The sequence below is a fragment of the Phodopus roborovskii genome, unplaced genomic scaffold, assembly GCF_943737965.1.
Source record: "Phodopus roborovskii unplaced genomic scaffold, PHOROB, whole genome shotgun sequence".
Classification (NCBI taxonomy): domain Eukaryota; kingdom Metazoa; phylum Chordata; class Mammalia; order Rodentia; family Cricetidae; genus Phodopus; species Phodopus roborovskii.
The window spans coordinates 23,021,218-23,033,620 of record NW_026126433.1 but is presented as its reverse complement, the minus strand read 5'-3'; the positions used below and the strand labels follow the sequence as shown (position 1 = coordinate 23,033,620).

Genomic DNA, 12,403 nt, shown 5'->3' with positions numbered 1-12,403 from the left:
ACTCTGTCTATATAAAACTTCTTCATGTGAAATCTTCATAAATTTTAAACTTTAAAAGTTAGTTTTGTTAGTAAAATGAGTTATACTAATACATTTCCACAAAGTAATAAAATAAGTAGTATAAATATGCATGTTATATTAGAGAAAATAGTCAACATTACAATCTTTATTGACTAATATATAATAAAACATCACCAAGTATTCTACAAAGCTTTAAAAATCTGCATATGATAGAGACAGCTGACCTGAACAAGGAGGAACTAACAGACCCCAGACTGATAGCTGGGAATCCAGCATGGGACTGACTCAGACCCTCTGAATATGGGTCTCAGGTAGAAGGACTGAGCAGTCTAAGGGACTTCATACAGTGGAACCAGGATGTATTCCTGGTGCACAAAAGGACCTTGCGGACACATTCCCCTATGGAGGGATACTCCCTTAACCTAGAGACAGGAGAGAAGTCCTAGTCCTTACTCCAAATGACTTGATAGATTTACGACCCCACCTGGATGGCATTGCCCTACATGTGGAATTGGGGTGGGGGGATGGGAGGGGAGGGTGGTCAGGGTGTATGTGAAGAAGGAGAGAGTGTAAGAGGGAAGGAGGGAGGGAGAGGGAACTGGGATCGACATGTTAAAAAAAAAAATCTGCATGTGAGTGTTGAAGCAGAAGGAAGAGAGACTTCAGTTGCCAGCTAGAAGTAACCTGGAGGAATGAGCAGGAGGCAGAGGCTGGGAGAAAACTGTGCTGGCCAGAGCAAGTTTTTGAATTATGAATACCCAGTCTTTAGTGCAGCAAGAACAGCGTTGGTCCTGTCTGGCTGCCTTCTGGATCTTGTCTTCTGAGCACATATGGCCATTTGGAAGTAAGATCAAAGATCCACTCCATCTAGAGAAGGTCTGTCTTAATTTGGTGGAGAAAGAGTTCACAATAAAACAGTACAGAGTCGTTGAAGAATGAAGAAATAAATTCTATAAGAAGTAGGTACAGCTGGGAAGGGAGGTTGCTACCAAGGATGAAATTGGGATTACAAAATAACACTTTCCATCATCACATTTTGCCTGCAGCAAAGCCTGTGAGCATCTATAAGCCTTTGGAGTGAGGTGGCGTCTGGTGGCACATATGTTATGTGTGACCTCTATGGCCTCCATCTCATTGTTTTTTCCACTGGCCTACTTTTTGTTATAATGCTTATGAAATATGAAGAAGCCCCTGGATTAGGGGTATACTAAAGTACATACTTTTCTTAATTCCTGTGTAAAATATCAGTGCATGAAACATCATATATTCTTTATGAACATTTGAATTATAATAAGCTGATCCTCTTCTGGGACTTCACAAACAAAGTTTCCTTTGGTATAAAAGTTCCTACAAGTTCTAAGATCACTTGGCTGATGAGTTACATTCTTGAGTGATGGTTGATAACCTAGAAGTATGGGAATGGCTGTTGTTGCTTAAGCTGTCCATCATAAAGGTCAGCCATTGAGGCTTTAATTTGAAAGTCACCTTATTTAAGTTTATTTCATCATTTATTTGTAGCAAAGGGTAACCTATTGGGTATGTGGCATTCTTGGATATGTGACATGTATTACTATGACTTGGGAACTCTGAGGTTTTTTTCTTGTCTCTGAGGACATCCTTGCCATATTTCCTACCAGGGATGAAGGATAGCATATGTGACTGTGAACTCTGCAATTGTTTTCATTTATTTTAACCTTGCTTTGGACACAGTTTAGAATTAGATTCAGTATAACATAATCACTTCCACATGTGCATTATATTCTCTTACTCTAAAATCAGTGGTAATGTTTATAACTGAGGATTATAAAATATTGACTAATTGAAACTGTGTTTCACAACTAATTTTCCATGTAAAGGGCAAACTGCACAACTAAAACCTTTTCAGCATGTGGATTCTGTGCCAGGGAACTCTAATCTGACTTTGACCCCAGGCTCAAAATTCAGCAGAACACAATCACGTTAGAATAAGGGTAAGCACCATAATTCTCATACAAAGTTCTTAGGGTTGAGCATGGTGACACAGGCCTGCAAATCCAAATGTTGCAAAGGTCCAGGCAGGAAGATTAAGAATTAAAGGACAGCTGATGCCATATAGCAAGACTCATGCCTTTAAAAAAAGATTATTTTGGAATTTTTCAGCTTTTAACAACTTTGAGTTAGAAATAAAGAACACCGAGGCCAGGTTCATTGAAAATAAACACAAGGAAAGATGGAGTGGGCTGCTGAGAAGTAATGCAGTATGGGAGAGTGGCTGTTCTGCAGCTGGCTTGCCTTATTCCTTGATAACAGTTGATAACATCTTCCCTTTAGAGTTAGGAGAGATCCCTCAAATTTCTCTAACTCCTCAGAGTTCAAAGGTTCAGTTTATTTCGGCTTCTTCCCACCCTGTCTTGTATTTAGAAAAGAGAGAAAGACAATCTATGTTTTATTGCTTCCTCCACTGATAAGATTTCCATTCATTGTATAATCTTGCTTTCCAGGAATTCATTATTGAACATAATTGTAAGTCTGAGGCTGTACTATTTTCAGAGTTTATTCCAGAAGCGACATTTACCGCTGAAAGGTCACTGCTTCTAATTTTTTTTTCAGTAAATGCTTTTACATCTGAAGTATCTCCCACAACTTAACAAATTGGAGCTATCTATAGAATTATAAAGATAAAATGAGCATCAGAAGACTGAGTGAGAATGCTCTTACTCATATTGATTAGTTGTTTTTTAAAGTTCAAAGAAAAACTCAAAAGTTCATAAAATCAGACGCTTTCTATGACATGCTTTGGCAATTGTTCAATTTGTTGTGCTATGTAGTCTTCACTATCTTTAATTTGTGTAGGTGCATGATTCTGTGGTTTTGGTGATGCATTTAGGTTACACAATCATGATTATTTTCTCCTGTTAAATATTAAACTTTACTGCATACCAAGAGGGAAAAAAAGGAGAGAAGGAAGAGGGAGAAGAGAGAAACAGAGATAGAGAAAAGAGGAAGAAAGGAAGAGAGAAAGAGTGAACAAGAGAGCAAAAATGAAAAAAGTTCAATATGCTGCTTATCATAAATATGTGTAGAAACATATATACACATACATGTACGTGTATGTATGCTTCTATATGTATGTATAAACACATACATACATACATACACACATACATTTTTTTTTTCAAGACAGGATTTCTCTGTGTAGCTTTGGAGCCTGTTCTGGAACTAGCTCTATAGACCAGGCTGGCCTCAAACTCACTGAGATCTGCCTGTGTCTGCTTCCCGAATGCTGGGATTAAAGTCATGTGCCACCATATTTCATTTTCTTTTTTATGATTTTTTTTAAAATTTAAATTTGAAACAAGCTTAACATGTCAATCTCAGTTCCCTCTCCCTCCCCTCCTTCTCTGTCCCCTTCCCAAACCCCATCCCATCCCCTTTCTGCTCCCCAGGGAAGATGAGGCCTTCCATTCATTTTCCTATTCGTTATTAAAGAGTCTCTTTGGTACTTGTACTTTTAGAGAATTCCTTCAGCTCAGGAATGATATCACTTGAAAATAAAAGAGGTTGAGTGTGAATGAAGTTCAGATGGCTTGCAGAAAGTGTACCTGGATTGTGTCCATTGCCTTTAACAGCACCATCTGCTTCTTTACTCACCCATTGCCCATTCACTTATCCCTTCATTCATCAAACAATAATAGAACACTGCTTCATTCTTCAAGAAAAAGAGAAGGAAAAATGAATCACAGTTAGACTCAACAAAGACAACAATCTAAGAAGGAACAGTGTTTTGTGGGTGCCTTGGACAACGAGAATACTCCTCCTCTGATTTGACAGCATTTTAGGCAAGTGTCTGCCTTGCAGAACAGAAGTCAACAAAAGTTTCTTCTCAGGCAGAGTGTGCCCACTCTCTGCTTCTCCACTTGACAACTATGTGACTTGGGAAGGGTTTTTCACAATTTAGTGTTTTGTCAATCAAATATATTGAAAATTAATTTAATGTAATATTGATCAATTAATGTAAAGAATAAATAATAGAGTGTACATATCAATATGGTCTCAGTACTTAACTCAGAATAGGCATCCATTACATTAATACAAGTAGAGAGTATTATTATAAATAAAAACATTGGTTAAATTAATGTGACTTTTCATAGCTCAAGTTCCATGCTGCAGATTCTTTTATGGTGTATCTATCTATACTTTCTTGTGATGCATTTTTTTTTGCCAAGCTTATGTTATTTAAAAAATCCAGTAAAAGACATAAATGTCTACAAAGGAGTTTAAACATTGCCTAAGATACTGGAAACATTGAAGTAATTTTTAGCATTTATCACTACAATTTATAGTGTTAATTTTCCTCTCATTGGTTCCAGTAGTTCAGAAAACATACACAGATAATAACTGATAATTTTTAATTCAAAATTTGAAGGGATGCATTGTATTAGATGTTTGTCAAAAGTAAGATGCATCTGTTTACCCTTTGGTTTAAGACAAAACTATATTTTTTAATTTTTTTAAACTTTATAAAATCATTTCAGATAAAAAGAAATCACACACCCAAATAAACTAGACTCAAAAAATATACAACTCATTTAACTTATAACTACCATTATTGTGGCCATTTGAGATACAGCTGTGGATCTTCTTAATGGATTTTATATTTTCACTATCAATAAGTTTTATGAACTTATCCATCACCAAAAATGAAAAATCCATAACAGAGCTCTAAGTAGAAAGGCAATTATTTGTCTTGCTATGGTGCTGTTTTTTTATGAATTATAATTTTACATGTTCATACTTGTTATTCAGGTCAAAACAGAACCTGTAAAATGATTTTAAAGAATCTCTTTATCAAATTTAGAGATGAAACTTAAATCTGTTTTCATAGTTTCATTGCATTTTTATGACCTTCAACTTTTTAATCTGTGCATATTTAAAACTGAAACAAATCACTCCAAACTCTAGATTTTTGAGGTTCATTGATAAAAACACACAATTATAATAATGTCATTTGTTTGTCTAGTCCTTCCATGCCAAAACTAAACTTAAGTACCAAAACATAATGTTTTGGAAGGGAAAAACCTATAAATAAGCCAGGTAGTTAAATTTTACCTATATGTATAACTATAGAAAAAATTTTATATATGTAAATACATATCTATAAACTCTATTTAAAGTTTATTACCTCTCTAAACTACCATCAAAGACATTAACTTATACGTTAGCAAAGTAAAGCAATTTTAATTTTGCTTCTGGTAACTTCCACTAAGAAGCCTATCAAAGACTTTTAGGTCAGTTCCTTTACCTTTTAATTACCAGCCAAGACTTAAGCCTCCTAAATGAGGTCCAGTGGACTTCCAAAGTATTACTGTCTAACAAATTACAGTATGAAACTCACATACAATCCCTGACTTTTCTGACTGTCCTGAGACTCTCCACTTGTATAAAAGCCAACCATTTCATCTTGAAGAGAAAGCTGACACTTTACAGATCAACATTTGTTTGTAGTTGTGGTCAATTAGAGTGTGTCAATTTCCCACTTCTTCCCAACATTGTTCATTAGTCTCACACAAGTGAAGTTCGGTGCTTCACACGAAAAGAGTATGTTTCCAGTGCTTAGAAAAACATTGTTTATTTTATTGATTTTATCAGTATGTTGTAGCTGCTTCATTCAAATTTATAGCATGAAAAGGTAGTGCAGGTTATCTTTAAGAACTGCATTCAGTTTGAGGTCTGGGAGATCTCACTGCAGCACTTCCGTCTGGAGAGTTTTAAGACTGCTCCTGGTAATCTTTAGTGACAACTGAGGACTTAGGCAGCCACAGTCGCTCCTAGAGAAAATGTTTGCCTAAATCAAAGGGTTCTGAGTATCCTCTTTGCCTTAACTAACTTACCTAATTCAGTCTTCCCATTCCTGTACCCCTGTAGATCTGATGCCTGGTCTACAGAGAGAACACCCTTTCTGTTTGCTTAGTACCAGATGACAGTAACTGAGGGGCAGTATATCAGCAGTTACTAACACAAGTAGCAACTATTTCTCACTTCCCAACTATATAGTCATTTAAAGTAATTTATTGCAATAAAAACCATTCAAATGCTGTTATACATTAAAAATACATCAAGTACTCTTAAAACATATAGCATTTGGAGTGTGTCTGAAGAGGCCAGCTAACCACAGACAAAGAACAAGTTTGAAAGAAGGGAGGGCCTGTTAGCTAAACATTGGAAAGAAAAATTTACCCATAAGTACAGGGTTTTTCCAGTTCTGTATAAATCGATATCTTTGTTCATCCTCTCCTCATGAAAGTGATTAATCTGGTAGCAAACTGACAGAAAATAAAAGTAAAGAGTGATTTTTTAAATTCTTAAGGTCACTTAGGACAAAAATACCCATTTCTTCATGAAATGATTTCATCTTGCTTTCTGTTCAACAGGGTGGTGGTGATTGTCCAGAAATGAGTATTGGAGCTATAAAAATTGCCTTGGAAATTTCTCTTCCTGGTTCTTTCATCTATGTTTTCACTGATGCACGGTCCAAGGATTACCGGCTCACCCATGAGGTGCTGCAGCTTATTCAGCAGAAACAATCCCAGGTAAGTAGGCATTGACCCAGATCTGCTTTCCTGAACAAGCGTCGAAGGTTGCTTATCCCTTTTGGTTATTCTATGTGGGATAAACATCAATAGTCATAACCATTTAATCACACAACTAACCATATAATATGTACATGTCATGTATTTCTAATGTATTAAATTCATACCTATCATAGCAAATTGATTCTTTGGTTTTGATCATGAAGAATAAATGCTTGCAAATTAATTAAAGTACTTATTAACATCTTATCAAACTTGTTAGGTCTATATTTCAAATGCAACTCTTTATGGGGAGTCTTTCCTGAGTTATTTATTCAGCATTATCAGTTAATTATTGCCATGGTTACCTAACTCAGCATTTTAAAGCACAACATTTTATTTTCCCCACGTTAGCACACTTTAGTTAACCTAGGCTACTAATGCCTGCCTAGGAATGTGTAGGTCTAGGAATGTGTAGGTAATTTTGGTTTATTGGCTTTTTTTTCTACAGACTTTTTTTTTTTTAAGTTTAAGAGGGTCAATTTAGGCATGCCCTTCTTGTGTCCATGGCAGAAACACTGGCAACTGAATAGAAATGCACAAGGTCTTTTGCGTCGAAGCACCGAACTTATAGAATTTTTCTTCTGGCTCAAGATCTTGACAGTTAAGCCAAAAGTCCAAACTCAGATTCAAAGATGACAATATAAATAATACCTCTTTAATGAAAAGATCTTTAAAATTTTTTGCAATGTGCATGGATACATGATGAGATGAGGAATTGAGGCCACTGGGTATGCTAGCAGGGTTGTGGTCTCACTCCATAGCCAAACAGAAATATAAATGACAATGTTCCTGCATAGGCCCATGGTTAAACAGAGGATAAGGTTAATAATTACCATGTGTATTTATATTGTATTTACCTACTAATATTCTAGTGCATAATAAATATATATTGATTTTTGGAATGCTATCAAACTCTTGTCTACTTTTACAATCTCAGGTGGTATTCGTGCTCACTGGAGACTGCGATGACAGGAATCATATTGGATACAAAGTCTATGAAGAAATTGCCTCTACAAGTTCTGGCCAAGTGTTCCATCTGGATAAAAAGCAAGTGAATGAGGTCAGTTTAGTAAAGTAGCTACTTTGTTAAAATCAGCTAAGCCACTCTGTGAGTTTGACTTCTAAAACAGCTATAACCCGCAGATCTTATCCTTAGGCCTCACATGGGTCAATAACTGATGATCTGATGTGGAAAGACAGATTCTTTAATATTGATTTTCAGATTGAATAATGTCACAGCAACAAGACATTTTAAAGATCAACATTAAACTTGGTTTAATAAAATCTCTTTGTACTTCGTGTTGCTTGAAAAGCTAATTGGTGTTCCTGATGAATAGCTTTCAGATAACAGGTAAAATTAGTCTTGACCTGTTTTTGAAGTTGAATGTGAGAAAATTAATTATCAAGCAAAATTCTAATGTTAAAGATTTAAAATCTATGGCAAATAATTGTAGAGTTAGAAAAAAGATCGACAGAAATTTCTGTAAATCGTTGTAAGAAAAATGGTTTGAAAAAGTCCTTTAAAATGGGTTTACTTGTTATGATTTCTCTTTCTTACTCTCTATTGTCCTGCTGTGGCTTCACTTGCCTTATAAATTTATTTATTTATTTATTTATTTATTTATTTATTATAAAATAGTTTTTGATAGGAGTAAGGATTAACCTTGGTTTCTCTCAGTCAGTGTCCCTCCAGTCCACATGCTGATTAATTCATGAAAGGGTGTGGTGTCTCTCTTATTGTAGACCAATGACACTCAAAGGCATTTTGGTTAGGGGTCACTTGGAGAAATTCTCTGCTCCTAGATCTTGTCATGCACACTCATGAATTCTGATCTAATGTTGGCAGCTTGATACAAGTCTGCCAATCAAACAACTGTAAATGATGCTTAACAGCTAAGAAAGCCCAGTCTCTGTGTTCAGTCTCCTAACTCATTTTAATGCTGAGTGCCTGTAGTTATGGGAATTATGCTTTCCTCAGGTCAAGTGAGTGGTCAGTTACATAAAAATGAACAAATCTAGAAATCTTATATTTCACTGTGACATGGGCTCTGTGAGGCCTAGCTGCCTTGTTTATAAAATGGAGATAATAGGATTTTTTATTTAATTAAATGATGATGCAGGTGAAATAAATGTTCTGTACATGGTACTGTACAGGTTATGTGATGAATAAAAGCTGACTGTTATTGTGGTAGCCCCCATAGTCTCATACATTTGAATGCTTAGTCATCAGGGAGTGGCACTGTTTGAGGAGGATTAGGAGTTGTGGCCTTGTTGGAGTAGATGTGTCACTGGGGTTAGGCTTTGAGGTTTCAAAAGCCAGGTCTAGTTCTCTCCCCTGCCTGTGGATGTAAATCTCTAACTACTGCTCCAGCACTCTGCATGCCCCCACACTCCCCTAATGACAATACTAGAATAAATCCTTGAAACTGCAAACCAGTTTCCAGTTGAATGCTTTCTTTTAAGAAAGTTACCTTGGTCATGGTGTCTCTTCACAGCAAAAGAACAGTAGCTAAAACAGGGTTCTAACCCTGTGGTCCTGCTTTACCTTTGCCCCAAGGGCCTTGTGTCACTGTGTGTGCTGGAGAACTGACATGTACACTGGTATGAACCCTGAGTGGGAGGACCCGGGCAGAGCAAACAATTTTCTTTTTTCTGGTTCGTGAGTGAAGATATTGTGAAGGTTTGCTGAAACTGTCTACGCCAATTTATCCCATGAAGAAAGCCACCAGAATGGAAGATTTGTTCATAGGAAGCACTGTAACATTGGTCAAACAGGACTTGCAAAACTTTGGGATAGTAAGTTAGTAATTTTTCCTTTTCATATTGTTCTAAATTCTTTTATTCCATAAATGCTACAAACTTTTAGGGAAACAAATGCTTTCATGCTGTGTACTCATTTAATAGACACAAAATCCCACTAGGTCCTTGCATTTTATTCATGAGAAAATTTTTGTGTAGTCTTTATAAAGGAAACTTTAGAGTGTTGTGCATTTGCCTTCATAACCTACCTAATTAGTCTTAGAACCTAGTGGGAGTACAGCTGCAGTTTGTTTGAAGTTTTCATTTTCTGCTCTTTTAGGGGGGGATATACGGAGGTATCTTTCCTTTATAAACATAAAAGGAAATCCAAAGCAAAATTATTTGGCTGAGTACCAGTGACATGTAAATCACTTTGTGGTGGTTTTTGTGTCTTGAAAGCACAGGTTAAGACACACATCTTAGTTCACCTTTGAAGATAGAGCAAGCACCAAGTTTTACTGTACCATTCCAAAGCTGGGTGGTTGTCATTCTAATTAATGCTTGTTTTGATATTAAAACTGTCAAAGACTATATGCTGTGTCAGAGAAGCAAGCAAAAAGTATACATTGTTTATTAGGTCATTCATCTCTTGCCAGCTGCCCAACCTTACTCAACACTTTTCACAATTGTGACCTCTACCATTTCACCCTCATTCAAAGCTTCTTCCTGGACATCTCAGCCTGGTGGATTTCTCCCATCTAACAATTGTTAACATCTCTGTAGATGTTATATCTTACTGACAGGGTTATCAGTAACCATTGTAGCAGAGGACATATGATTTACTCAGAGACCAAAGATTGTTTAGTGAATGATAGTATGCCACAGTTTGGGCAGGCCAAAGGGCAGCCTCCAAGGAATAATGAAGCATGAAGGATATAGTAAGAGGTGTCTACCTATCTTGTTCCAGAGTTTGAAGAGGGGATCATGTCCCTTTATGTGAACATGGCACAACCATTGTCTCATAAGACTATTGTAAAGGCGAAAAAAAAAAAAAATGAGGAGTATTTGTAGTGAGCTACAGAGAATCCCATGGTAATGGAAACAACCATCCTGTCTGAAAGCCTTTAAAGACAGGGGTTTCTTCTTTGTTCATAAGGTTGTCTACAGTTTGTTTGGATGACACCTTTATCCTATAGAATCATCAGAAGGATAATGCTATTTGGGAAGCATCATCTCCCCGGATAAATGCCTAAATGGGAATAGACCCAGAACTACTGAAGAATCCTGTAAGACTATTAAATGTACCTTGCATATAAGATTTGCTTTACTCTCTATCATAGTTCGTAATAAAGCTGCTAAAATATGAAGAATTTAAAGAATGATAGCATCAATGATAGTGATAATAATAACTCAGATAGAGGGGTTATTGTGTCCTATGTACTCTGATGGGTGCATTCCTTTAATCACTGCTCAAGCTAGTTGTCTCAGAAACTCTGGGAAGAATAAAGCTTTGTTTCTTATAGTCTTCTGGAGCTGCAGGTGCAGCCACTGAGTAGATGGGAACAGGCGCCAAAGTTCTGGATAGTCTGTAAGAGAAGTGAGGCAAAGGGCAGGAGGGGCATCATGGCCCTGAGCTGGACATGTTCTGTGCGGCATATGAAGTGGGACCTTTCATCCCCACTGAAGAAGTCTGATGGGAAGGAAGTGCGGAAGTGATATCACTCAGTATTTCAAGGAAATAACTAAAGTGAGAAAAATGAAGTGACAATCTATGAGGAGTCCAACAGCCTGGCAACAAAATCCTTACAGGTTAGAGATCATCTGGCTGTAGTTTTCTGCGCTGGCTCTGCAACCATTTTCCCTGGGTTCAGGACTCAGACCAGAAAAACTATAAACTTTGCTAGAGTGTGAATTTGGCACAGCCGTTTCTTGCTATTTTGGCCAACAGCTACTTTTGAGTAGAATGTGGAAGAGCTCTCTGCCTTTGGGCTTAATTGCGAGAATTGTTCAGGGTTCTGGATAATTAGTGACGTGAAATGCAGTATCTGCTATTTTGTTTTTCCTTACTCTGAATTTCACTCTAGATAGCATTTCAAAATATAACTTTACTGCTGACCTTGAAAGTAAGTGGAAACAAGTGTTTCCTCTGGAGTTTGAAAATGTAACAGAGACAGCTTTCACATTCTAGAAAGTGACAGGAAATGTGCAGAGATGATGTGGTAATGTTTCCAGCAACCCTTCTTTGAATTCACCTAATGAAACGTCAAAACTTAAGTGTAAAGCTCAGAGCTGATACATTAAAATGATGTCGGTACTATGTCCATATCCACAAACACATCAAAAGCAGTATTTATCCAGTGCCAATGCAATGCTTCCCTTGTTCTGCTCTTGTGCTCAGGTTGACATACGCTTGGGAGATTGCGTTAGGAACACATGTTTCAGGCACCTGGGAAAGTTTTTTATTGGTCACTAATATGGTTAAATAAAGCCACCTGTACATTGCGTTTCCATTTGTTTAGTTGGAACAAAAATTAAAATCATTAGTATTAAAAATATCCACTGACCTTAGTCGTATGAACATGTGGATTTTTTTTTTCATAATGACATTTAAGATATACATAGTGCATACTATTCATCAAAAACGATGGGAGGATTTGACTCTCATCAGAGCCTCATTTAGGCTAAACATGCTGAAAGGGAAGCATACTTGCTAGCTGTGTGAGCAACAAATGGAAGCAGAGGAGATGAGGCGTGAAGAACAGCGGCTTAGAAGGAAATCTCTGCAGAATGAGCCTCTGCTGTGGTTCCCAGTTTTGGGTATTGTTTCTGAGAGCTGTCTGAAGCTTCCATGAGGAACTGCAGCCACACATTTTGTAATGAGCACTGAGGTCTCAGAGAGTGAGCAGAACTCACTGCCTTAAAACCTAAGTCTGAATAGGGAAGTGCTATCCCACAGTCCCTCAGAGAGACAATCATGGTATCCAAGCTCATAAAACACAGAAAATAGAACCAATACCCCTCACCAGTACATG

At 36.9% G+C, this 12,403-nt stretch overlaps 1 protein-coding gene across 1 annotated transcript in view; it reads left to right on the top strand.

Moving 5' to 3' along the window:
* Hmcn1 (hemicentin 1) overlaps nucleotides 1–12,403 on the top strand; it is a 429,789-nt gene that overhangs the window by 129,556 nt on the left and 287,830 nt on the right. The window contains exons 3-4 of the mRNA XM_051185954.1: nucleotides 6,432–6,590; nucleotides 7,570–7,692. Coding sequence (XP_051041911.1) covers nucleotides 6,432–6,590; nucleotides 7,570–7,692 — 282 coding nt within the window. The remainder of the gene's footprint in view (nucleotides 1–6,431; nucleotides 6,591–7,569; nucleotides 7,693–12,403) is intronic.